The following is a 27,079-nucleotide window of genomic DNA, read 5'->3' as shown; positions in this document are numbered from 1 at the left end:
ATATCACTGAAGTGTACACTTAAAAATAGTTAAGATGGGGCTTCCCTGGTGGCACAGTGGTTGAGAGTCCGCCTGCCGATGCAGGGGACGCGGGTTCATGCCCCGGTCCGGGAAGATCCCACATGCCGCGGAGCTGCTGGGCCCGTGAGCCATGGCCGCTGAGCCTGTGCGTCCGGAGCCTGTGCTCTGCAATGGGAGAGGCGACAACAGTGAGAGACCCGCGTACCGCAAAAAAAAAAAAAAAAAAAAAAAAAAGAAAGTGGGGGCAGTTCCCTGGAGGTCTAGTGGTTAGGATTCAGTGCTTTCACTGCTGTGGCCTGGGTTCAATCCCTGGTCAGGGAACTGAGATTCCACAAGCTACACAGTACGGCGCCCCCCCAGAAAAGTGGGGATAGATATATTAATTTCAGACAAAGGCAACTTCAGAGCAAGAAAAGTAATCAGGGATAAAAAGGGCATTATTTAATGGTAAAGAGGTCAATACTCCAAGAAGACATAACAATCCTTAATGTGTATGGGCCTAGCAACAGAGTGTCAGAGTACATGAGGCAAAAACTGATAGATCTGCAGGGAGAAATAGATGATTCCACTATTACAGTTGGAGGCTTTTTTTTTTTTTTTGGTTGTGCCGGGTCTTTTTTTTTTTTTTTTTATAAATTTATTTAATTTATTTATTTGGCTGCGTTGTGTCTTCGTTTCTGTGCGAGGGCTTTCTCTAGTTGCGGTGAGCGGGGGCCACTCTTCATCGCGCTGCACGGACCTTTCACCGTCGCGGCCTCTCCTGCTGCAGAGCACGGGCTCCAGACACGCAGGCTCAGTAGTTGTGGCTCACGGGCCCAGTCGCTCCGTGGCATGTGGGATCTTCCCAGACCAGGGCTCGAACCCGTGTCCCCTGCACCGGCAGGCAGATTCTCAACCACTGTGCCACCAGGGAAGCCCCTGTGCCGGGTCTTATTGTGGCTCGCTGGCTGCTTAGTTGCTGCACATGGGCTCCTTAGTTGAGGCTCGAGAGCTCCTTAGTTGCAGCATGCAGCCTCCTTAGTTGTGGCATGCAAACTCTTAGTTGTGGCATGCATGTGGGATCTAATTCTCTGACCAGGGATCGAACCCAGGCCCCCTGCACTGGGAGCGCGGAATCTTAACCACTGCTCCATCAGGGAAGTTCCATACAGTGGAGACTTCAACACCTCTCTCTCAGAAATGGACAGATCCAGCAGGCAGAAAATCAGTGAGAACATGGTTGAACTCGACAGCACTGTGAATAAACTGTAAATGATTGACATCTATAGACTACTCATCCAACAACACATTCTTCTCAAACTCATGTGGAACAGTTACCAAGATATACCACATTCTGGGCCATAAAGCACACTTTAACAAATTTAGAGGATTAGAAATCATACAATGGGGCTTCCGTGGTGGCTCAGTGGTTAAGAATCCACCTGCCAATGCAAGGGATACGGGTTCGAGCCCTGGTCCGGGAAGATCCCACATGCCGCGGAGGAACTAAGCTCATGCGCCACAACTACCGAGCCTGCGCTCTAGAGCCCTTGAGCCACAACTACTGAGCCCACGTGCCACAACTACTGAAGCCTGCATGCCTAGAGCCCGTGCTCCGCAACAAGAGAAGCCACCACAATGAGAAGCCCGTGCACCACAACAAAGAGTAGCCCCCATTCACCACAACTAGAAAAAGCCCTCACACAGCAACGAAGACCCAATGCAGCCAAAAATAAACAAACAAATAAATAAATAAATTTATAATAAAAAAATGAAATCATACAATGTCTACACTCAGAACACAATGGAGTTAAAGTAAAAGTCAACAACAGAAAGATAGCTTGAAAATCCCAAAATACTTGGAAATAAAGCAGCACACTTCTAAATAACACATGGGTCAAAGAAGAAACGTCAAGAGAAATTTAAAAATATTTTGAAATAAATGAAAACAAAAATACTACTTATCAAAATTTGTAAGATGTAGCAGAAACATTGCTTGCAGGGAAATTTATATCACCACGTGCATATAGTATCAGAAAGAAGAAAGATCTAAATCAATAATCTAAACTTCCACTTTAGGAAACGAGAACAAAAAGAGCAAATTAAACGCAAATTAAACAGAAGAAAAGAAATAATAAAAATCAGAGCTGAAATCAATGAAGTTGAAAACAGGAAATCAATAGAGAAAATCAACAAAACCAAAAGCGGGCTATTTGAAAAGATCAACAAAATTGATAAGCTTCTAGCCAGGGTAACTAAGAAAAAGAGAGAAGACACAAATTGCTAATATCAGAAATAAAAGAGGGAACATCACTATAGCTCTCATATACATTAAAAGGATAATACAGAAATATTATAAACAGCTCTATGCCCACAAATTTGATAACCTAGATGAAATGGACCAATTCCTTAAAAAATACAATCTGCCTAAATCCACACAAGAAGAAATCTGTATGGGTCTTTATCTATTAAAGAAATTGAATCAATAATTAGTAACCTCCCAAAACAAGAAGCACCAGGCCCAGATGGGTCACTGGTGATTTCTATCAAACATTTAAGAAAGAAATTATAACAATTCTCTACAATCTCTTCCAGAAGATAGAAGCAGTCAACTCTTTGTATCCTCAGGTTCCACATCTGCAGATTCAACTAACTGTGGATCGAAAATATTCCAAAAAATTTTTCTCCAGAAAGCTCCCAAAACCAAAACTTGAATTTGCTGTGTGCTGGCAAATATTTATGTAGCATTTACATTGTATTTTCAACTATTTACATAGCGGCTACATTGTATTAGGTATTATAAGTAATCTAGAGGTGATTTAAAGTATATGGGAGGATGTACATAGGATATATGCAAATACTAAGCCATTTTATATAAGGGACTTGAGTATCTGTGGATTTTGGTATCTGCAGGGGTCTTGGAACCAAGCCCCTGTGGTTACCAAGGGATAACTGTACTTCCTAACTAATTTTATGAGGCCAGCATTACCCTAATACCAAAACCAAAGACATTACAAGAAAAAAAAAACTACAGATCAATATCTCTCATGAATATAGATGCAAAAATTCTCAACAAAATATTAGCTAATCAAATTCAACAACGTATAAAAAGAACTCTACACCACAACCAAGTAGGATTTATTCCAGATATGCAAAGCTGGTTCAATATTTGAAAATCAATTAACGTAAACCATCACATCAACTGGCTAAAGAAGAAAAATCACATGATCATATCAATCGAGGCAGAAAAAGCATTTGACGAAATTCAATACCCATTCATCATAAAAACTCTCAGCATACTAGGAATAGAGTATGCTCCTCAATTTGATAAAGAACATCAACAAACAAGGTACAGCTAACATACTTAATGGTGAGTATCTTGACGCTTTCCCACTAAGATCAGGAACATGGTAGGTATGTTCTCTCTCACCACTGCTTTTCAACCTCGTACTGGAAATCCTAGCTAATACAATAAGGAGAAAAGAAAGGAAAAGAAAAGGAAAGATTAGGAAGAAAGAAACACAGATTAGGAGGAAAGAAATAAGGCTGTCTTTTTTTGCAGATGACGCAATCATCTATGTAGAGAATCTGAAAGAATCAACCAAAAAACACTCCTGGAATTAATAAATGATTATAGCAAGGTTAGAGGTCACAAGGTTAATGTACAAAGGTCAATTGCTTTCCTATATATCAGCAATGAACAAGAGGAATTTGAAATAAAAAACACAGTGTTATTTATATTAGCACTCAAAAAAAAAAGAAATACTTAAGTATAAACCTAACAAAATATGTATAAGAACTATATGAGGAACATTACAAAACTCTGATGAAAAATATCAAAGAACTAAATAAAAGGAGAAATGTCCATGTTCATGAATAGGAAAACTTAATATTTTCAGGGCATTAGTTCTGGACTTCCCTGGTGGCGCAGTGGTTAAGAATCCGCCTGCCAATGCAGGGGACACGGGTTCGATCCCTGGGCCAGGAAGATCCCACATGCCAAGGAGCAACTGAGCTCGCATGCCACAACTACCGAAGCCCGCATGCCTAGAGCCCATGCTCCGCAACAAGAGAAGCCACTGCAACGAGAAGGCTGTGCACCACTCGCCGCAACTAGAGAAAGCCCGCGTGTAGCAATGGAGACCCGACGAAGCCAAAAAAAAAAAAAAAAAAAAAAGACATCAGTTCTTGTCATTTTGATCTACAGATTCAAAGCAATCCCAATCAAAATTCCATCAAGTTATTTTGTAGATATCAACAAACTGATTCTAAAGTTTACGTGGAGAGGCAAAAGATACAGAATAGGCAATACAATATTGAAGGAGAAGAACAAAGTTCAAGGAAAGACACTACTCAACTTCAAGATGTGTATAAAGCTACAGTAATCAAGACAGTGTGGTATGGGTGACAGAATAGACAAATAGATCAATGGAATATAATAGAGAGCCCAGAAATAGATCCACATACATATAATCAACTGATCTTCGACACAGGAGCAAAGGCAATACAATATGGCAAAGACAGTCTTTTCAACAAATGGTGCTGGGGAATTCCCTAGTGGTCCAGTGGTTAAGACTGGGCACCTTCTCTGCCGTGGGCCCAGGTTCAATGCCTGGTTGGGGGAACTAAGGTCCCACAAGCTGCGTGGCACAACCAAAAAAAAAAAAAAAAAGTTGCTGGAACAACTGGACATCCGCATGCAAAAAATTTAAAAATCAATCTAGATATAGATCTTATATCCTTCACAAAAAATTAACCCCAAATGGATCATATACCTAAATCTAAATCACAAAACTATAAAACTCCCAGAAGATAACACAGGAAAAAAACCTAGGTGACCTTGGGTATGGTGGTGGCTTTTCAGATACAACACCAAAGGCATGAAAGACATCACTGATAAACTGGAATTTATTAAAATAAAAAACTTCTGCTCTGAGAAAGACAATGTCAAGAGGATGAGAAGACAAGCCACAAACTGGGAGAAAATATTTGCAAAAGACACCTCTGATAAAGGACTGTTAGCCAAAATATACAAAGAACTCTTAAAACCCAACAATAAGAAAACAAACAAACTCAGGACTTCCCTGGCAGTTCAATCCCTGGTCGGGGAACTAAGGTCCCACATGCTGCATGGCAAGCCAAAAAAAAAGAAAGCAACTTGATTGAAAAACTGGGCAAAAGATCTGAACAGACATCTCACCAAAAAAGATATACAGATGGCAACTAAGCATATGAGAAGATATCCAACATCATATGCCATTAAGGAATTGCAAATTAAAACAATGAGATATCACTACACACTTATTAGAATGACCAAAATCCAAAAATACTGACAACACTATTTGGCAGTATCAAATAATGTCCAATATATTTATATCCTATGATATAGGAATCCACTCCTTGAAATACACCCAGGAGGAATGAATGCATATATCCACCAAAATATAGGCACAAGAAGGTCTGAAGCTGTTTTATTCATAGTAGTCAAAAACTGGAAACAACCCATATGCCCATTAGAAGTAGAAAGAATAAATTGTGGTATATTTATACAGTGGAATACTACATAGCAATGAAAAGGCATGAACCAGTATTATGTGCAACATCATAAATTAATCTTAGACATAATGTTGAGTGAAAGAGGTTAGATGTAAAACAATACATACTGAATGATTCCATGCATACGAACTCCAAAAACAGGCTAAACTTATCTTATGGCAATAGCTCAGAATACTGGTAACATTTGGAGGGGAATATTGACTTTGAGTGAGCTTGCTCAATGCTAGAAATATTCAATATCTTGATCAGGGTGGTAGTTACATTATATATATATATGTATATGTATGTATGTATATATATATACATACATATATGTAACATGTATACTATGTATACATAGGTAAAAATGCATCAAGCTGTACTCTTAAGATGTGTACACTTCATTATCTGTAATGAATAATATAAAAGAAAAATAAAAAAGAAAATAAAAAAGAAATATCTTTTATCTTCAATAAAAAAGAAAAAAATAAATGAGGGACAGTAGCTCCCCCCCAAAAAAGAAGCAGGTTTATGTCACTATCTTAAATTAAAAAAAAAAAAAGCATTTCCAAATACACATTATAATACATAACTTTGAAAACAATATATTCATCTGTACACTATCTAAAATTACTCCATGTACACTAGGCATTTAAGTGCCACACTTTGGTTAATGCATTCCAGGCACAGTAGGGGTTTTATATGAGCTACTGCTGGGATACTGGCAACCCAAGGAAAGGCTGGGGCCAAGTGGAGAATGAGTAACTAGGATTATGCCTTGTCACCAGCCTGGCTGAGGTTGTGGAATGCTGAGGCTCCGTTTCAAGGCACAGGGCAGAAAACTGGGAGGGAGGGGGGAGTGAATTGGGAGAGGCGGCATAGAAAAAAGACCAAGGGTAGCTTCCCTCATGCTCTGGCCCATAGCCCAAGTCTTAGACTCCTGACCTCACCAGAGACACAATAGATGTAAAACAAGCCAATTGGTTTCCAAGTGGGAAATGTGCCAGCTATGATTTTTGCTGCCCAAGAAATGAAAAATCAATAATTATCATTCTTGGGCTTCCCTGGTGGTGCAGTGGTTAAGAATCCGCCTGCCAATGCAGGGGACACGGGTTCGAGCCCTGGTCCGGGAAGATCCCACATACCTCGGAGCAACTAAGCCCATGGGCCACAACTACTGAGACTGTGCTCTAGAGCCCGCGAGCCACAACTACTGAGCCCACGTGCCACAACTACTGAAGCCCGCGTGCCTAGAGCCTGTGCTCTGCACGCAACAAGAGAAGCCACTGCAATGAGAAGCCCGCTCAACGCAACGAAGAGTAGCCCCCGCTCACCGCAACTAGAGAAAGCCCCACACACAGCAACGAACACCCAATGCAGCCAAAATAAAAAAATTAATTAATTAAAAAAAATAATCATTATTATCATTCTTATGATTCATGTTCATCCTGTTTTATTCCAAAGCCCTTTACCGAAAGGCCCCTTGGCCCAGCCAAGAGGTTCAGGGCCAGGAGCCAGGACACCTGGACTCCAGATCTGTGTGTGGAAGACTTGGAACTTTCTTGGGGTCTAAGTCTCATTGTAAACATCGCAAGTGACATTGTGGAGTATTTTACAGTTTTACATACATCATCTCACTCGACCCTCCAGCCCCTGGCGAGGAAAGCAGAGAACATAGGATTGCTATTTTAATTTTATAGACAAGGAAACCAGGATCAGATGAAGTTAAGAGATTCAATCAAACTCACAGTTAAGAAGGTTGGGAAGCCGAGAAGCTCGGAAGCTGGGACTTCTGACTCCAAACCCTTTGCTGTTTCCCAGTCAAAACAAGAAAGTCAGTCCCTGCAGGCTCCAAGTGCAGTGTGAGATGTCTTGGTCCTACACAAAATGCCCTCTGTAGGTTCCAAGGGTAGAGCTGGGTTTGTGGGGCTGAAACTTGTACAATTGGAGGGGAGGGAGAGACTCAAAAATAATACCAAATGATGAATCAAAATTAAGGACAGGGCCTTGAACAGGCCCTGCGATGAGGAGCCCTGAAGCTTAAGCTTCATTAGCATCAAGGTAAATCGGCCCCTCCTACATGCCCTACCCACTGAAAAATCCGGACACACCAGATCTTGACAGGATTTTCCTCCTTGTTTGTGAAACGTGGCAGATGTGGGCTATGGAAGTCCTGGAAAAGGAATCTCATTTCTCCCAGGAGACAAGAGGAATTACAGCAGCAGCGAGGCTGCTGTGTGAGGATGGAGAAGGCTGTGTGCCAGGGGAGAGTCCAAAGGGGCCGGTGACCCAGCTGGTCGAGATGTGGGCCGTAGCAGTGTTGGTGTGGTAGACTGGCATTCCGAGACCCGGGAGCAATGGCTCTGCCCCCGGAGCGATGGCCCAAACCGTAGGCTCGCCTATTGGAAGCAGGCGTTCTTCAGACTGTCTTCTGGTTTCCTGCGTCCAGATGAACCTTCCTCGGAGGAGGGGAGGCAGAGACAGACAACCACAGCCGACGGCAGTGGGAGGGTAGATGGTGGTCCCGCCCAGGCCTTTCGATCCCCGCCCAGGCCCTAAAATCCCTGGCCCTCAGGATGGTGGAGAGCGGAAACCTAGGAGGAGGCTTTCCCGCTGCGGCTCGGGCGACGAGGCCCGGGTGCAAGGCTCCCCGCCGCCGCCGCCGTGCAGGGGGCGGGGGGTAGGGTTGGGGGGGCAGTGCCCGCGGCCTGTTTTCCCAGGGCTGGCCGAGCCTTTTTGACAAGCTGATTGCGTGGCGGGGATTGGCTAGTCCGGGCGTGACGCCGGTTAACAACAAAGGTGGAGTTGGAAGAAATTAGATTAAAGGAGAGGGGGAAAAAAAAAAATTAAACGGGGAGCAGGCAGGGGACAGGAAGCAGAGACCGAAGGGGAGATGCTCGAAGCGCGGTCTCGCGGCTCCGACTTTGCCCCGGAATCCTCTTCGCCTAAACCAACCGGGATTTTTGCTCTCAACCCGGACTCCGGCCCAGCTACCGAAGCCGGGGTGGGAGGGATGGTTTTGCTTCTTGAGAAATGCCCCCAACTCTCACCCTGACACCCCCTTGCTACGGCCCAGGGGGAGAATTATTTGCTTGGACTCCTCGGACCCTAAACCCGAAGGAGGTGAGGGGCATTGAGAATAGCGTGAGGCTCGCTCTAAAACCCGGAAGGCCCTCGCGGGGCACCGAGATCGGACGAGGCGGGGTACTCCCCCGGTTTTCCAATGTGTTACAAACCGAAGAGCTTCTTGCTTGCTTTCTCTTTTTGGTAACACCCCCCCCCCTTTCTATCCCCCCCCCACTTGGCTCCAGGGTTGCAAAAGCAAAGAGCAATAAAAAAAAAAAAAAAAAGCGCGCACACACAGACACACACCAGTGGCGACAGGGGAGAGTTGGAAAGACGCAGGAGAGAAGCAGGAGGCAGGAGGCAGCGGGGAGGGAGCAATGGGACCGGGAAGCCGCAGGTTCCCTCGCAAATCCCCCTCCGTCCCCACGTCGTCTCGCCGGCCGCGGCAGGAGAGCGAGGAGCCGGGCGAGCAGATGGAGGAGTGGAGCTCGCTCTAGGCAGCGGGCTTGGCCGGAGAATGGAGGAGCCGCCAAGCGATCGGCTGATTGGAAGAGAAACGCAGAGCGATGGAGGCGGGGGAAGGAGGACGATTTCTCTGCGGGGACTGGCGGCGGCGTATACGCCCGGGTCGGGCGCTGCAGAGCTTGGCTAGCTTTCAACCCGCGCTTGCCGGCTCCAGCCCCGCGCGCCCCCACCCCCAGCCCTCCCGGCGGTTCCGCAGGTGAGTGCGAGCTGGGGGCAAAAAGATCCGAAAGTCTCAACACGCCCGCCCTACCAAAGGAAAAAAAAAAAAGCATTTTTCTTTTTCTTTTTTTTTAATTTTCGTGCAGCCCCCAGCGCGGTGGGAGGGAAGGGGTGAGGCTAAGCCGCCCGGAGGAGGCGGAGGGGCCAGGCGAGGCCCGGGTGGCCCGGGAGGCGCGGCGGCGCCGAGGCGGCTCTGACGGGCGAGCGCTCGGAGCGGCGCTGCGCTGCGCCGAGGCGGGCGGGCGGGCGGGCGGAGCGGGGCGGGCGGAGCGCGGCGCGTGGGGCTCGCCATTAGCCGTCGCTCCGCTTCGCCATCTCGGGCTTTGTCTGGCGACTTGCTGCCCCGGCGTCGGCTGCGGCGGAGCTGCAGCTCGGCTCTTCGGCCCGCCGCACCCCTAAGGTGCCCCTGGCCCGCGCTCCCATTCACACGCTCGGTAAGTGAGCCCCGGCGCCGCCGATTTCGGGGGAGAGGGGTTGCTGAGAGTGGCGGCGGCGCCGATCTCCATGCGCCCGGGCAGGCCTGGGGAGCCATGCCGGGCTGGATTGAACCAGCTCCCAGAGAGGCTCCTCCGCCGGAGCCCGTCGCCCCCTCGCCGTATGCGGGGTTTAAGAAGCAAAGGAGACTTTTTTTTTTAAATTTGCAAGAAGGATATTTTGTAGGGATAATTTTTTTTGAAAGTTTCGTGTGTGTGCTGCGAGGCAGCTAGGCGACCGCGAGGCAGGCGCCGAAGCCTGGCGCCGCGATCGGCGTGCGTGCGCCCCGAGCCGGTGGCTACGCTCCGGGGATAAGGGTGGGCGCGGACCGCCCGCTCAGCGAGGCGGGCGAGGGGAGCGTATGAGGGCTGGAGTGGAAGCCCGAATCTGAGCTGGGGAGAGAGCTCCGGAGCAGGGCTGCAGCCGACCCCTGAGCCTCCACAGCCGCCTGGGGGCCCTCCGGGCACCCTCTCTGCGGCCGCACCTCGCGCCCTCCCTCCCGCGCCGGCCGAGCCTGCTAGTTCCCCCACGGGTCTGGCGAGGTCGCTCTCGGCGCCCGCCCGCCCGCCTGCCTCGGCTCCGAGCCCCGCCGCCATACGGGCGGCTGCGTGTCTCCCTGCCCCGGCCCCCCCCCCCTCCCCGGCGGCAGCCACCGCCGCCGCCACCACCACTACCACCACCACCACCACCACCACCACCCCCCTCCCCTCCTTCCTTCCCTCCGCCTCGGCCGCCCGGGTCCCCCCAGCTCCCGCCCCTCCTCCCAGCTGCCCCCCGCGGAGCCCGCCCGGGCAGGCTGTGGGAGGGAGCGGAGCCGGCGAGGCGGGCGGGCTGGCGCTCGCTCCCCGGGGGTCGGTGTGCGCTCTACGGGGAAGGACGCGCTCGCTGCCCCGCTTCTCCCGCCCCCCCTCCCGCTCCTCCTCCTTTCTCCCTCCTCCTCCCCGCTCCGGCGGCGGAGGCTGCGGCGGCGACGGGGGGTGTGCGAGCTGAGGCCGGGGCCGGCGGGCGGGCGGCGGGCGGGCTGCCTGCAGGCGGAGGGCGCTGTGCTTTGTGCTTTTCGCCGCGAGGAGCAGCAGGCAGCAGCCACAGCCGCCGCCGCCACAGCAGCAGCAGCAGCCGCCGCCCCACAGCCGCCGCCGCCGCCGCCGCCGCGCCCGGAGGAGGAGCCGCTGCCGCCGCGGGAGGGAGCTGCGGCTGTGCCCGGCCGAGCGGGGGAGGGCGCCGCCGCTCAGAGCCGGGGAGGGAGCCGCCGGAGCGGGAAGCCCGGAGGCCGCGCTGCGCCGGGTAACCGAGGCGGCTGAGGACGCGCGCCGGGGTCGGGGCCGGGCGGCGGGGAGCGAGCCGTGGGTGCGGTGGACACCCGGAGGAGACCCGGGGCGACCTCCGGGCAGGGGACTGGGCGAGAGAGGACCAGGGCACTGGAGAGGACGCCGAGAACCGGGGGAGGGGAGGGCAGGAAGCGAGGCCCGAGCCGAGCCCCGGCCGCAGGCGGAGGAGCCCGCGCTTCTCCGAGCCGGCAGGCGCAGTTCTCTCCGGCCGCCGGAGGGGGCGGCGGGGCCGGTGAGCGCTGCTCCCCCGCCTCCCGGCCGCCGTCCTCCCGCCCTCTCCTTGGCTCGGCTCCCCGGAGGCCGGGGCGGGGGCGCCGGCGGGGCTGGGCCGCAGGCTCGGGGGAGGAGGCGGCGGTTCCCGCCGTGGTCGCGCCTCTGCGCCGGGCTCCTCCGTGCGCGTCGGGGTGGCTGGGCGGTGGCGGCGCCTCTGGCCGGGGTGGGTGGCTCGGGGGCGGGGGGCAGGCCAGGCCGCTTCTCTCCGGCTGCTCGCCCGCCCAGGCGGGCGGGGACGGCGTCGGGAGCCCGAGGGGGAGGGCGGCGGGAATCCGGATCCGGTCCCCGGGGGCGATGCGGCCGCTGCGCTCCGGGGCCGGCGGCGGCTGCGCTGCGTCCGGGTCCCCGCCGGGTTGCGGAGGCGGGGGGAACCGGCCGGGGGGGAGCGGGAGGAGGAGACTGCAGCGCGTACCCGCTTCCGCGGCCGCGCGCGCCCTTTACCCGCCCTTCCTCCTCCCCCGCCCTCCAGCCTGGGGCCTCCCCGGGGCGGGGCGTACAGAAGAGGAGGAGTTTTGTTTTTTTTTTTTGTTTTTGGCCGGGGTGGGGGAAGGAGGGCGGAGGGCGGGTGTTATAGCTGCACGCGGGAGCAGGGAGCAGTCTCTCGCGTGGGCAGGGGAGGGCGCACGCCGAGGAGCGGGGCTGTAGGGGCTGGGGGGCGGGGGTGTGTGTGGTTAGGAGGTAGAGGAAGAGCGCACTCCCACCCCCACCAACTCATTAAGCCTCCTAGAGTCTTGGCTGGGTCTCTCTGAGAGTGTGGGCTTGTGTCCCCCTCCCCTTTGGGGGAGGGAGGGATAGACAGTCCCCCACCTCTCAGCCCTCCTGAGTGGGGACTGGTGTCTCTTCTAAAGGGTGAGGTGGCTTTGACCCCGGCTTGCCTGGCCAGCACGACCGAGGAGGTGGCTGGACGGCTGGAGAATGAACGGAGAAGCCGACTGCCCCACAGACCTGGAAATGGCCGCCCCCAAAGGCCAAGGTAGGAGCCCCGACCCTCAGGCCTCTTTAACTTAAATCCTCTTTTCTCACGTAGGTCTGCAAGGCCCACTCCCCTTCTAAAGGTTTTCTGCAGTCTGCATTCTCTGAAATGATATGGGAGGGAGCGGCTTGAGTGTCAGACATCCCTTACACTGGGGGTTTGGCTAAACCCAAATTATTTGGCCTTGAACCTATCAACTGTATTTTTCACACTCCATTACCCCCACGTCAGAGGGGGAGTAGGAGGCGTATGCAAGTCTTCCTTCTGGGGTTCCCAGTCAGCTCTAGTGTGTCCCCAACAGTGTCCTGGAACAGGAGGGAAGATGAGGAATGTGGAGGAAGGGGGAGATGAGAGGGATTGGGGAGGCTTTTCAGGTTCTTTATTGTTATTAAGAGGACAGTTTTTGGTGAGGCAGGTTGGAGAGAAAGGGTGTTTTGATGGCTTGAGGCCTCAAAGATAAATAACTACACCCTACCCCACCCAGTGGGGATCCAGTGTGTAGGGTGGCAGGGGGTAGGATGAATCTGAGCATCTGGCAATGCCTGTGGGACATTGAGAGGAGAGAGGATTATGGGTTCATGTGACCCATCTGTGGAAACCCTGGCCCAGGTTACCAGATGTAAATACAAGAGCCCTTTTGACTCCTAGCCTTGGATAGCTGTCCTCCCAGCTCACTTTCCAGGGAAGCCACCCTCCAGAGAGGCCTCACTGGAGCTACCTTTCAGTGGCTGGAAATAGCTGGTCCAGACTCCGTTTTTTGCCTGCATGGGGAGTTGGGCTGAGAAGACAACTCAGAATTCTAGGGGAGGGGGTGGGTGTCTCCCTGGAGCAGGGCCCTGGGAGTGTTTGCCCACCTGCCTGCCTTGCCTCACAGCTGCCCTATATGGCTCTACCATTGTTTTACTTACCCCAAATTCTCCTTTGGTCCTCTTTGAGAGGAGGGGTAGGATGGTGGAATACTCATGCCTCTAATGTTAGTTTCTAGCTGTGCTGGAGAGAGACATCAGCATGGGTTCTCCTTCCTGCCCACACCCCTTCCTCAGTCTGCACATTTAGGGTAGCCACCTAGAACTTGGATTGAATTTAGCTTCACGTGTAGATGTGTTGCCTCCTTCCTTCTCCGATAAGCTAGCTGTTCTCCAGCAGTGTCCCAAATCACTATAGCTTCCTTTCCCCCCACTTGGCTACAGTAAATTGTAATCCATGTCAGGCTGCCTTCAGATGGGAAATAATCAGGGTCTGGGATGCTCTGGGAAGGAAGGGTTGAGTGCTTAAGGACTGGGGAGCAGATGGGGGCTGGCATGAGCCAGGCATGATGGCTTTTCTTACCCTTCCCCAGACCGCTGGTCCCAGGAAGACATGCTGACTTTGCTGGAATGCATGAAGAACAACCTTCCATCCAATGACAGCTCCAAGTTCAAAACCACCGAGTCACATATGGACTGGGAAAAAGTAGCATTTAAAGACTTTTCTGGAGACATGTGCAAGCTCAAATGGGTGGAGATTTCTAACGAGGTAACGGATCCCCCCACCCGCTTCCTGACACATTCAAACACACATCTACACTTACCCTTGCCTCAACCTTCCTGGTGGAGGAGATGGAACAGAAGTCTATAAACAGGAAGGAAAGAGACTAGGCAAGGTGCTCTTGTGGTCGCCCTTGTGCATTTTGGGAGGTGGCACGGTTGACAGCACTGGCCAAGACTTCTCAGTTCTGCCACTTTCTAGCTGTGTGGCCTTGAATACTTACCGTCTTAGAACGTCTGTTGCCTGAGCTGTTCTGGGGATTGAATGAGGTGCTGACATGGACAACCATTTCGAGGTCAGGTGGTCACCGTGTTGCTGTCCTGTGCTGTGTACTGACTGCCTGGGCCTCTGCAGTAAGCACAGACCAGTGCCTGGGTGTCTGCCTGGGTGTCAGGGCTGCCTGAGTTGTGTCACTGTTGGCCCCTGCCCTCCTCCTTCGATAACTTCAGTCTAGTGGAAAGTAGAGAAGGCCCATTGGGAAGCAAGGCTTCGTGCCTGGGTGGTGTCCCCCTTTTCGGAACTTCCCCTTCCACTCACCTCCCTTCCTCCTCCAGGTGAGGAAGTTCCGTACGTTGACAGAACTGATCCTCGATGCTCAGGAACATGTTAAAAATCCTTACAAAGGCAAAAAACTCAAGGTGAGTTGCCAGGAGGAGGAGCACAAAGGTTTGGAGAGGCAAGGTCCAAAGAATGGACAGTGTCTCACCTTGACCATGTCCTTGTTCCTCCTTCCAGAAACACCCGGACTTCCCAAAGAAGCCCCTGACCCCTTATTTCCGCTTTTTCATGGAGAAGCGGGCCAAGTACGCAAAACTCCACCCCGAGATGAGCAACCTGGACCTGACCAAGATCCTGTCCAAGAAATACAAAGAGCTGCCGGAGAAGAAGAAGGTGGGGGGAGGGGGACTAAGGTGCGGGGAGGGAAAAGGCCGGGAGCAGCTGGTGTGGTGTAGGTCATCTGTCGGGGGTGGTGAGGGCTTAGACCAAGGGACCTGGCATCGGGCGTGGGTGGGTCAGCTGAGCCGAGGAGGGCCTTGGGCAGCCACACCTGATCACCCTCTGCCAGGCCCACACACTGTCCGGCGTGGGCACCGCTGCAGGTGTAACCCTGACTGAGGCAGGCAAAACCCGTAGTGTTCTTTCACACACGCGTCCTCACTGTTAGGCCTGCAGAGCTGTTCACTTCTGATATTTCCCCACATGGTCTCGTTTGATGCTCGTAGAGGTAACCCCGGGAGACTGGGTTATCCTGATTTTGTGGGCAACGAACTGGGGTGCAGGAGGGTATCGTGTCCCAGGACTCCGGTTTAGGGCTCAGGCTCCCTGCCTAGTGCTTTTCTCACTGCCACGTCCACAGGTTACATGGGTGGGCTTCCCCTTGCACACATTGTCCCTTGTGGCCTTATGCTCTCCCAGACCCTCAAGCCCGTTAACCTTGGGCAGGGGCTGCCCAGCCTCCCGGGCAGGGGTGGACACAGCCCAGTGAGATCATGCGGTACCTTGCAGAGATAGACAGCAAAGCACTGCAGCTGGGACACGAGTGAAGTGGGGTGGGGAGAGAGACACACACACACACACAGGAGATGCTACATGGTGAGATGGAGCCAGGGACAGATGTTGGCAGGGGGCGGCAGGAGAGACAAGGGGGCACATTTATTTGCTGGGAGAGGACACAGAGTTGCAGGCAGCCAGCTCTCGGGAGGGCACCAGCACCGGGGGTAGCCCTCTTCCTGGTCTGCACACCCTGGCCTTGGGCTCACGTGGCCTGGTTCTGTACCCAGAAAAGGAGCTAGCTTGGCTGGGTAGATCCGGCTGTCTACAACTACTGCTTGAGCCAAGCCGGAGTATGAATCGCTGGAGCTATTCTTGACCCCTACGATGGGGCCGTCACAGAACTGACTGTACACATAACACCGAGACATTTCCACAGGGTGGGAGGGAGAGGCAAAGGGTCTCAGGTTCAGGGAGGGATAGAAGAAACTCCGTGGTAGAGTGGACAGAGTGCCGGCCTAGGGGACACAGGCCTTGGGCCTGTTCTGGCTACCACTGAATCACTGTGTATGTGCCCTTCGGTAAGTTCCTTCAGTCCTTCGGGCCTGGTCTTGATCTGAGGTGTGGAGGGTGAGCCTGATCTGGGTGGTGCCTTCCGGCTCTAAAAGCTGCTGTTTTGTGTGAGGAGGGCTGCGACTGGGGCTGAGCAGGCTGGGTTCTGCTCCCGGTTTTCTGCGGGAACCTCGGAGGGAAGTGGAGCTGCCTCGCTTCTTGCGCCTGATGAGAGGCAGGGGTTGGGCTCAGTCAGCTTGAGCCTCTGGCCTCCTCCAGTGCTAACTCATTTGTGAATCTGGGAAGAAGAGGGATAAAGGAAAGACGGACATTGAGTGGGAGCCAGGACAGGATGTAGATGAGGAAGGGAAAGAGACAGGCTGGAAGGGAAGTCAGAGTGAGGGGTGTGGAGAGGCCGGAAGGATACCGGGATGGAGGTGGGATGGTGGGATGGTGGGAAGGGAGGAACAGGCTGGTAGAAGCCGGTGCAGTCGAAGGAAGGGAAGCCAAACAGCAAAGGAGAATGACGGGGCTGGGGGAGGGAGGGCTCAAGGAGCCAAAGAGCCAAGAGCCTGGAAGAAGGGATCAGAGGCAGGGAGGGTGGCAATGGCTGAGGAAGGGGGTGGGGGTGGGGGTGGTGTCAGGATCGCCAAGGACAGCCGGGGACCCAAAGGTAGCAGATGGGGGGAAAAAATCCAGATACAAGAATTCACTCTGGGTTCCCTCCAATGCAATCTCCCTTTGGAAGCAGGACTCAGCCTGCCACTTGCCCTGTGGGCCACCTCTGAGGGGGCAGATTAGTATTAGCTGCCACAGACACAGGAGGAGAGCACGACAGGAGCAAGGCCTACATCTTCTCCTGACTCTCACTGGGAGTGTCGTGGCGTTGGGGAGAGGCAGAGGGGTAGTGTTGCGGGGAGTCCCAGCCCTGTCGCTGCTTACTGCGTGACTGGATAATGCCATGTCCCCTTCCTGGGACTCTCTCCCTTTCTTAAAGGGAGGGGATAGGATGCAGGATGTGTTCTGGGAGACCCCTGTAGCTCCCACTGTCTGGGCTACGGTGGAGTCCCCCACCCCCAGCCCACTGGAAGGCAGACCGCAGTCCCTTTCCTGCTCACGACATCCTCTGTATACAGCACCAACTGGGAGGCAAAAGAGCTAGCAAGGAGGGCTTGGTGGGTTTTGTAGCTCAGGCCTTGGGTTGTGGATGACCCCGTCACCTCCTCCCCCCAGATGAAGTATATTCAGGACTTCCAGAGGGAGAAACAGGAGTTTGAGCGAAACCTCGCCCGATTCAGGTAAGGCAGTGGAGCCCAGAGGAGGGCCACAGGGCGCTGGGTGCGGCAGGAGAGGGTAGCAATGACCAGAGCCTGGCACTTGAGGCACGGAAGATGGATGGGTCACCTGTAGACCCTAGTGGCTTAGGCTCAAGGGGAGGGACCGGCAGGCAACCGCTGTCCCACTAGGCCCCAGCTGATAGGCCAAGGAGCCTTGGTGGGTGGGGCAGCTAGCTTGGGTCTGCCCTGGCAGGGTCCCCTCCCCCCATTGACTGTTGCTCCCCGTGCCCTGGCTAGGGAGGATCACCCAGACCTAATCCAGAATGCCAAGAAGTCGGACATCCCTGAGAAGCCCAAAACCCCCCAGCAGCTGTGGTACACCCACGAGAAGAAGGTGTACCTCAAAGTGCGGCCAGACGTGAGTGTCCGGCCAAGGGGTGGCAGGGAGGGCGCACGGTAGTGGCAAGGGGGAGCCGCGCCAGGTCGGCCGGGCACGGTGCAGGGGTGCAGGAGAGGAGGCCCCTCCCCAGGGGTGGGCTGCATGGACAGGGCCTGGGCCAGCTGGCGTGCGAGTGTGTGCGTGTGTGCGTGTGTGAGCCTGTCCCCTTGCACCCAGGCGGGCCCCGCCCCCCGCCCCCCCGCCGCCTCTCTGCCTTCCCCTCCTGGCCTGTGGGGGACACTCTCGTGACCTCCTGTGGCCTGAGGGGGCGGGGGCCTCTGTGTCCCCCTCCCCTTCCCCTCCCCCCCTGCCCCTGGCTGCCTGCGTGTGTCTGACGGCTTTTGGTTTGCAGGCCACTACGAAGGAGGTGAAGGACTCCCTGGGGAAGCAGTGGTCTCAGCTCTCGGACAAAAAGAGGCTGAAATGGATTCATAAGGCCCTGGAGCAGCGGAAGGAGTACGAGGTTAGGCTTCCGCTGCGCTCCTCCCCGCCCGGCTCTTCACGAGCCTCTGCCCTCTGACTCTGCGGCCTCCGCACTCTGCGGCAGGCAGTCTCTCCCCGTCCTACCGCTGAGGGAGGGGCCTTCTGGGCCCCTCACCTCTGCCCCTACCTTCCCCGCCCCGCCCCCCCCATGAGATCTCAGGCTAGGGCAGGGCAGGGCACCACGTCTCGTGTGACACAGCAGACACACGGCCACCCCCCAGCTTTGCTCCCTGCCTCCCCTTCCCAGCGGCTCTCCCCCACCCCCCCGGCCCCGGCTAACCCCACACCCCGTTGCCCTCCATCCCCCCCGCCTCACTCTGCAGGAGATTATGCGTGACTATATCCAGAAGCACCCCGAGCTCAACATCAGTGAGGAGGGCATCACCAAGTCCACCCTCACCAAGGCCGAACGCCAGCTCAAGGACAAGTTTGACGGGCGACCCACCAAGCCACCTCCGTGAGCGCTGCCCTGGGGCGGGTGGGCGAGCGGGCAGCTAGGGAGCCGGGCTGGGGAAGGGCCTCAGCCCAGGCTCTGGAAGTGAGGGGGCTGCCGCCCTGGGCCTCCCAGGTCGCTCACAGGGCCGCTCCTCCCTTGCTGCCGGTTGTGACAGGAACAGCTACTCGCTGTACTGCGCAGAGCTGATGGCCAACATGAAGGACGTGCCCAGCACAGAGCGCATGGTGCTGTGCAGCCAGCAGTGGAAGCTGCTCTCCCAGAAGGAGAAGGATGCCTACCACAAGAAGTGCGACCAGGTGAGCCGCGTCAGGAGCCAGCCCTGGAGAGGGAGGACTCCTGGAGAGCCTTGGGGTTTTGAAGCATGAGGTCTGACCCCTGGGCACCTGCTTCAGACACGGTGTTGTACTAGGTTTAGCATCTGGGCTGATGCAGGCAGATTCTCGGGCCTCGCGCTTACCATCTGTGGAGGGAGACTAGGCCCTGTCCAGGCTCTGGAAGGTCTGCTGAGGGCTACTGTTTGTCCCCCGAGCACGGGAGGGTCTCCAGTGAGGCTGCCCCCATGCTGACCCTGACTCCGCTTCCTTTCCCAGAAAAAGAAAGATTATGAGGTAGAACTGCTCCGTTTTCTAGAGGTGAGTGTTCCTTTCGGGAGGGCAGAGGGCAGAGAGAGGCCGGGGCATTGGTGAGCAACGCCCTTAAGACAACCAGGAAGCAGCCTGGGGACCAGACCTTCAGCCCTGTGCTGGCCCTTCTCCCCAACCAGAGCCTGCCTGAGGAGGAGCAGCAGCGGGTCCTGGGCGAGGAGAAGATGTTGAACATCAACAAGAAGCAAGCCACCAGCCCAGCCTCCAAGAAGCCCTCCCAGGAAGGGGGCAAGGTGGGCAGGGGGCACGACCAGGCAGGTCCTGGGGGCGGGGGGAGGCGGGGCTCCTCCCCGTGAGCACCCCGTGGACCCCGACCCTCTTTGCACATCTACAAGGGTGGCTCGGAGAAGCCCAAGAGGCCCGTGTCAGCCATGTTCATCTTCTCGGAAGAAAAGCGGCGGCAGCTGCAGGAAGAGCGGCCTGAGCTTTCAGAGAGCGAGCTGACCCGCCTGCTGGCCCGCATGTGGAATGACCTGTCAGAGAAGAAAAAGGTCAGGCCTGCCAGACCGGAGGGGCTGCCGGGCAGGGTCTGGGCTGCTTCTCCCCTGGGGGCTAGCTGTACTTCCTCACCCTGCCCCAGGTGTGTGTGGGGTGTGAGCCGCAAGGGTGCCTGGGCGCAGATGGTGGGGCTGGGAACCCAGCGAGCCGGAAGGCGGGAAGCTGTCAGCTGTGGGCTGTGGGCTCCCTGGGGAGCAGGGCCGCTGGGCAGCTTGAGCCCCTGGCCGGAGACATCTGCACCGGCCCACGCCGCTGCTCATCCCACCCTTGCCGGTGGCGGGGAGAGCCTTCAACTGCTGGACGAGCCACGTGCGCCCCCTGGGGGTGGCCGGAAGGCTGACGCCTCTGCCGCCCCTCTGCAGGCCAAGTACAAGGCCCGGGAGGCCGCACTGAAGGCCCAGTCCGAGAGGAAGCCAGGCAAGCTGCCAGAGTCGCCCAAAAGAGCCGAGGAGATCTGGCAACAGAGTGTCATCGGCGACTACCTGGCCCGCTTCAAGGTGGCAGGCAGTGGGAAAGGGGTTGTTTGGGTTTTTTTTTTTTTCTTTTTCTTTCTTTTGGTTTGTGTGTGTGTGTGTGTGTGTGTGTGTGGTTGTTGTTTTTCTGCTTTATTTTTCCGTTTCCTTTTTCTTTCTCTTCTTTTTCTCGATAAGTAGTTGCTTTATTATTAATTTCATAGGAAAGGGGTGGTTCTGCCACCGCCCATGCAGACCCGCTCCAGCCCCAGGTGACCCTTCCCACAGCTGACACCCCTGTCTGTCCCCAGAACGACCGGGAGAAGGCCTTGAAAGCCATGGAGATGACTTGGAACAACATGGAAAAGAAGGAGAAACTAATGTGGATTAAGAAGGCGGCCGAAGACCAAAAGCGATATGAGGTAGAAAAGGGCTTCTGGTTAGCACGGTGGGGCAGGATGGAGCTGGGGCCACCTCTCTCCACTTAAAACTCAGGAGCACCCTCCTGGGTGGGCAGCTTTCCTCTGCGTGGGACTTGGAGCCAGAAGTCCCAGCTTGGGTTGTGTGACCCTAAGTAAGTCTCTTAACTTCCTTCTGCGAGCCTCAGTGATGCATCACTGAAACGAGGGCGATGTTACTAGTCGTGTGAGAGCACTTTCAGACGGCAGTGCCTGTCTGACACAGGTGTGAGTTGTTAGGAAGTTGCTCCCTGGCTGTGCCTCAGTGTCTTCCTCCTTCCTGGTACATAAAAGGAGAGTCAGCTAAGGACTGACGGCATGGGGCAGGCGGGAGGATGAGTGTGACCTTTCCGGGTGTCCCCATAGAGAGAGCTGAGTGAGAGGCGGGCACCCCCGGCTGCTGCAAACTCATCCAAGAAGATGAAGTTCCAGGGAGAACCCAAGAAGCCTCCCATGTGAGTCTGGGGGCTGGAGTTCACCCTAGGGATGGGGAGGGTCAGGGCAGGACGGCTGCTTGGTTGGTCTCCTGACCTTCCCTGCAACACCCCCGCCTCCCAGGAACGGTTACCAGAAGTTCTCCCAGGAGCTTCTGTCCAACGGACAGCTGAACCACCTGCCACTGAAGGAGCGCATGGTGGAGATTGGCAGCCGCTGGCAGCGCATCTCCCAGAGCCAGAAGGAGCACTACAAAAAGCAGGCCGAGGAGCAGCAGAAGCAGTACAAAGTGCACCTGGACCTCTGGGTCAAGGTGAGAGGGCCGGGGGACCCTAGGAAGGACGACAGAAGCATCGTGGTGGCTGGTCTGCATTCATGATTTCATTCAGTGTCCCAGCAGCCCTTCAGGGTGATGATTACTATCAAAGATAAGGAAACCAAGGCTCAGAGGGGTTAAGTAACTTAGCCAAGGTCACACAGCTAGTGAGTGGGAAAATCCAAATGAGACTGCCTTTTCCTCCCTCCAGTTGGGACCAGGGGACCTCTCCTAGACTCTGGCTCAGCCCCTAGCCTCTGAGCTTCCTTTCTGTGCCTTGCTTGAGCAGTCAGATCTGTAAAGCGGGGAGAGTCACTGATGTCCTCCCCAGCCACCCAGGCAGGTTGGCCAAGGACCCAGGGAATTAGCAGGGTTTAAGTGTTTCAGAAGTTTGGTGAGCCCCACTGCGTTGGCAGTGGCTCTGGACTTGGCTTCCGGGGAGGAGTGATGCAGCCAGGCTATGGAAGTCATCGTGTGGGGCTTCTCTGAGTTGAGGAACGCCCTGAATCTGGAGCCTCCATTTGGGTAGAGCAACAGGACAGACATGAAAACCAACAGTCTTAGGACAGGGTAGCTTAGAAAAGGCTTCAGGGCATCTTAAGCAGAAACACTGAGCTGTGTTCTCAGGTCCCTGGGGTTCTCTGCAGAGACCCAAGGTATGGGGAGACTGGGACGGGCAAAGGTGGGATGGCGGTCATCCCTCAGCCCACTGCCTGGCACTTGGCCAGCATGCTCAGTCAGCAGTAGTTTGGGTCTTGTTCCAACCCTCACCTCCTTCTCTGTCTCCCCCAGAGTCTGTCTCCCCAGGACCGTGCAGCATATAAAGAGTACATCTCTAATGTGAGTCTGGGAGCGGGCTGGTGTTGGGATAAGGAGGGAACTTGGGGTGGGGGGGATGTTTGGAACTCATGGCTGCTCCCTTTGCCCACGTCCCCTTCCTCTCCTACAGAAACGTAAGAGCATGACAAAGCTGCGAGGCCCGAACCCCAAGTCCAGCCGGACTACCCTGCAGTCTAAGTCGGTAAGGAGCCCCTCTCAGAAGGGGGACCGGGAGCGGGGGTCCGAGGTGCCTGGAGTGGTGTGGCAGGGACCACTCATGTGCTTCCATCCCTCCCAGGAGTCTGAGGATGACGATGAAGAGGATGAAGATGAGGATGACGAGGATGAGGAGGAGGAAGATGATGAGAACGGGGACTCCTCTGAGGACGGCGGGGACTCCTCCGAATCCAGCAGCGAGGATGAGAGCGAGGATGGGGATGAGGTGGGATGGATGGCGCCTGGTGGGAGGGGCGCGCGGGGCCCTGCCAGGACGGCCACCCAGTGACGGCACATTCCTTGCCTCGCAGAATGAGGAGGATGACGACGACGAGGACGACGACGAGGACGATGACGAGGACGAGGACAACGAGTCCGAGGGCAGCAGCTCCAGCTCCTCCTCCTCGGGGGACTCCTCGGACTCTGACTCCAACTGAGGCTCAGCCCCACCCGGGGCTCCCCTCCCCAACTCACCACCTTTGTTTCTCCCCCATGTTCTGTCCCCTGCCCCTTGGCCTCCCCCACTTTCTTTCTATCCTTTTTTTTTTCTTCTTTTTTTTTTTTTTTTTTTAAACAAAATACGGTGGGGGGGAGGCACTGGAGGCGCCCAGGCCAGAACTCTTCGGCCTCAGAGACATCAGCCCTGGGGGACCCTCCAGGGAGCACAACCTTCAGACTGAGCCACCACTGGACCGGCCCAGCCCACCCCCCTCTGCACTTGCGGTTCCGGCATGGACAATGGACCTGGGAGTGGGATGGGGTGGGGGACCCAAAGAGTTCAGTGAGGCCCCCTACACCTGCAGCCCGACCCAAGGGAGGGTGGAAGCTTGGGGAAGACCCCTTTCTTTCCAGAGGGGCTTGCAACCTGGACCCCTACGTTGGAACTGGAGGCAGGGAACATGGGAGAGGAGGGGGGGCGCCTATGGGAACATAGGCACTGCCCCATGGCCCTCTCCTGCCCCCTGCGGGAAGGAGCTGCCTGGACCCACTTGCGGGGGGAAGGGGCAGATGTCTTTTTTATATATGTGTATATATTTTTTTTTTTTAAGCTCTGAGCTGTCAACGAGACGTTTCCTACCGACCTCGGCTGCCGTCTCTGTTGTCATTTCTGGGAGAGGGAGGGTTTAGAGGGTAGGTTTGGGACTTTTTTAAAACGGTCTTGATGCGTATGGAAAAGTGTATGTGCGCACGTGTGTGTGTGTGTGTGCGCGTGTGTGGCCTATACATAGCATGGGTGCACCTGTGGATGTGTGCAAAGGCACGTGCACTTGTGCGTGTAAGAGAGAAGGGGGCGCCCACCTCAGTCTGTGAAGCTGGTAAAAGGGTTGGTGAGGGCCAGGGAGACATTGATCCTGGTGGGGATAGGCCGGGGTGGCCCCTTTCTCCATATCTTCTGCTTTGCTTCGTCTCTAATTCAATTTGGGGGGTGTACTGAAGCCACTCTGATGTTTCCTATACTGGTTTCCCTCTGTCAGGGTCATTGGAGCTACTGCTAGTCTCCAATATCCAGCAGGACTGTGGGGAGGGGGAACAGACCAGGTGAAGCTTAAAGCTTTGATTTGGTGGGAAAGGCCCTTGCAACTCATCTGAGGGGTCACCAGCCACCCTGGGCTCTGAACCTGGCCTTCAAGAAATGTGTTGGAAGCTCTTAACTTACACATCCCTCCTGTCTTTCCCCCCGCATATCCTCCAGGTACCCCACGCCTGTTTCCTTTGATTTCTCAGGTGTGCTCCCTTCCCCACTCCACCTCCCCAAATCCACAGCTGGGGAAGAGGTCTGCAAAAGCGGCTTTTGCAAGCTGTCCTCCTAAACCTTCCCAGCCATCCCCCTCATTTTGGTACCCTGATTCCTAGATTCTTCATAAGCCAAGCCACCTTGCCTCTCTGGGTTTAATTTTTGTTGGTTTGTTTTTTATTAAATTTTGGCTTCTCTCTTTTAAAAAAAAAAAACAATCACGTCAGTGACCTATTTAATTGGGGCTTTGTGCATTTCCACCTTCCCCTCTGAATGAAAGCCAAGGGTTGGGGAAGAATGGGAACTCTACCTAGGAGGTGGGATAGGAAAGGTAGGTCCCCTTCCCAGAGGAAGGCAGACCATCTGCTTTGCCTTAGCCATGGTGCTGGGGAGGGGGGTTGCGGCTAGGGAGGGACACTCCCCACTCCTACTCCCCTTTGTCCTGATCCTGGAATTAGGTACTGGGGTCCGTAGGTTCTATTTCTTCCCAAGAGCCCCTGCAAAGAACCCCATTACCCTGAGTGCCCCTGCTCTGTTGTGTTTTAGCGGAATGTGTTTTCATTTAAAAACAACTTTGAGTGGGGCACTTTTTTTTTTTCCTGTTTTAAAAATTGAAAAATTCTTACAGTACGAACAGGGCTGTGGTGGTGGGGGAGTTAGTGCTGTGAGAGGTGACTCGGTGCATTTTGGCACTGGGATTGGACGGCTGGGGGGGGAGGACCCTCACTCCCCTCCCCGTTTTTTTTTCTAATATTTAAGAAGTGTTTTTGTAGGTTTCAACAACTACAACTTGAATTTGCATCATGGGAGGTGGGAGGGAATGGCTTAGAGGTGTCTGCCTAAGCTGAAGGCCAACTGTGGAAGTTTTGTTTCCCCTTTTTTTTGTACAATAAAGTAAAAAACAAAGGTTTGACTGCTGTCTGATCACTGGACTCAATGACAGGGGTGACCGGACGGTCTCAATGTGGAAAGACCCTTGAAGCCAGCTTGTTTGCCCCTTCTTTCTAGAACCATCTTCCTCATTCCTGACGATTCCGTAGGCAACCTGCCTTCACATTGTTTCGTGCTACTGTTCTTGCACTTTCTCAATTCAGTTTGTTCACCTCGGGTTGTCAGACCACTAAGGCCTGAGAATTTGGGAAACAGATACATTATTTTCTCCCGGAATGCACTGCCTTGAAAAACGGAGGTGATGAATGAACCATTAGGGTCAGGGGTGTTCACCATGGTCATGCAAGGGCTTATCTTTGGGAGTTGGGGTAACCCTCCCACCTTGAGCCCTCAGCCTCACCAGGGTTAGGAATGACTTTCCTAATGACCCAGACCTCTGATGGGAAGTGGGCTGGGCTGAGGTGACTTGCTCGCTGATGTTAAGGAAGAGAGCCTTCCCTCCACAAGCCTTGGCTGGGTTCCTGCAACCACCAAGGGCTAACGACCCAGGGCCATCTAAGACCTCTCCCTTCACCCCACACCCCTCTCACTCTTGGCCAAACTTCTGAAAAGCTCCTTGCCCCTTGTGGTCTCCCATTTCCTCACCTCCCACCCACTATTCCCCTGAGGTGACTCGCTGAGGTCACCAACATGTTCATCAGTTACACCCAGTGGACACTTGTCTGTCTCTCTTTTTTTAAAATTAATTTGGCTGCTCTGGGTCTTAGGTGCGGCACAAGGGATCTTTTAGTTGTGGCACGTGGATTCTTAGTTGCGGCATGTGGGATCTAGTTCCCTGACCAGGGATTGAACCTGGGCCCCGTGCATTGGGAGTGTGGAGTCTTAACCACTGGACCACCAGGGAAGTCCCACTTGTCTGTCTCTTGACTTCTTGGTCTACTCTGCTGACATCTGCTCCTCCTCCTCATTTTTTTTTTAATAAATAAGGGATTGATTTTATTTCTTTTTTTAATATTTATTTTATTTACTTATTTGGTTGTGTGGGGTCTTAGCTGCGGCAGGTGGGCTCCTTAGTTGCCGCTCATGGGCTGCTTAGTTGAGGCACGTGGGCTCCTTAGTTGCAGCACATGGGCTCCTTAGTTGCAGCACATGGGCTCCTTAGTTGTGACACATGGGCTCCTTAGTTGAGGCATGTGAACGCTTAGTTGCAGCATGCATGTGGGATCTAGTTCCCTAACCAGGGATCGAACCCAGGCCCCCTGCATTGGGAGCATGGAGTCTTATCCACTGTGCCACCAGGGGAAGTCCCACCTCCTACTCATTCTATCCTAGGTGTTCAAGTCACTCTATGAACCCCCAGTTATCACCCATAGTAACCATTCCAAAAGGTGGTCTCTATAGAGACTGCTTTTCCAAGCTGCAGACCTGTACAGACTTCAATGTATCCTTTGGGATATCTTGCAGGCACCTCATACCTCAAGACGCCAGATGATCACTAACTATCTGGTCATTCAATCTAGAAATCAGCGTATCATCCTTAAGTCCTCGCTCCCTATTTCATCTCTTAGTGAAAGGAGGTGAAATTCGCTCACCTAGACCTGTCCATTCCATTTCCTGTATCTCTCTCAAATCTGCCTACCTGCTTCCATCCCCATCCCCATCCTCTTCAGGCCATCACCATTGCTCAACTTCTGCAAAGACCTAAAACTGGCCTTCCTGCTTGCTCTCTTGCCCCCTACAGTCCATTCTGCACACAGCAACCAAAACTATCTTTTTAAAACAAACCTGATGACCTTACACTTACGACTCCTTGTCTTACAATGACCCTAAAAGGCCTACCCCTTGTTTCCCCTCTCCCTTCTCTCACTCCACTCTTCCTAATCACTCACAAGGATCGAGCCAAGGGATCTGTCTTTTGTTCCTCAAATATGCCTACCACAGGACCTTTGCACTTGTTTTCTCTGCCCAAAATGCAATTCCCCCAACACTACAGATA

General features: G+C 54.1%; 1 protein-coding gene across 5 annotated transcripts; it reads left to right on the top strand.

Moving 5' to 3' along the window:
• Positions 1-8,973: 8,973 nt before the first annotated feature.
• Positions 8,974-25,098, top strand: UBTF (upstream binding transcription factor). Of its 5 annotated transcripts, none has more exons than XM_082602697.1 (21): positions 8,974-9,322; positions 12,269-12,393; positions 13,733-13,908; positions 14,475-14,558; positions 14,656-14,811; positions 17,197-17,261; positions 17,538-17,658; positions 18,032-18,142; positions 18,486-18,619; positions 18,774-18,915; positions 19,210-19,251; positions 19,383-19,496; positions 19,599-19,754; positions 20,124-20,258; positions 20,525-20,635; positions 21,038-21,126; positions 21,230-21,419; positions 22,215-22,262; positions 22,372-22,443; positions 22,540-22,683; positions 22,769-25,098. In XM_082602697.1, exons 2-21 carry the CDS (start codon positions 12,336-12,338, stop codon positions 22,892-22,894), a joined length of 2,274 nt encoding a protein of 757 aa, XP_082458823.1. In that variant the 5' UTR covers positions 8,974-9,322; positions 12,269-12,335; the 3' UTR covers positions 22,895-25,098. The 5 variants fall into 5 exon arrangements, with proteins under 5 accessions (XP_082458823.1, XP_082458821.1, XP_082458820.1 ...); XM_082602695.1 differs by lacking the exon at positions 8,974-9,322 and adding an exon at positions 9,444-9,779; XM_082602694.1 differs by lacking the exon at positions 8,974-9,322 and adding an exon at positions 10,690-11,103.
• Positions 25,099-27,079: the final 1,981 nt, after the last annotated feature.

Source organism: Mesoplodon mirus (genome assembly GCF_964341445.2).
Source record: "Mesoplodon mirus genome assembly, chromosome: 18".
Classification (NCBI taxonomy): Eukaryota; Metazoa; Chordata; class Mammalia; order Artiodactyla; family Ziphiidae; genus Mesoplodon; species Mesoplodon mirus.
Note: the sequence above shows the minus strand (reverse complement) of the source record. Positions and strands in the feature narration are given on the sequence as shown.

Coding starts and splice junctions, on each gene's coding strand:
- UBTF (XM_082602697.1), top strand. CDS start 12,336: ATGAACGGAGAAGCCGACTGCCCCACAGACCTGGAAATGGCCGCCCCC. Junction 20,636..21,037: donor AAGACCAAAAGCGATATGAG/GTAGAAAAGGGC, acceptor GTGTCCCCATAG/AGAGAGCTGAGTGAGAGGCG. Junction 22,263..22,371: donor ATAAAGAGTACATCTCTAAT/GTGAGTCTGGGA, acceptor CCTCTCCTACAG/AAACGTAAGAGCATGACAAA.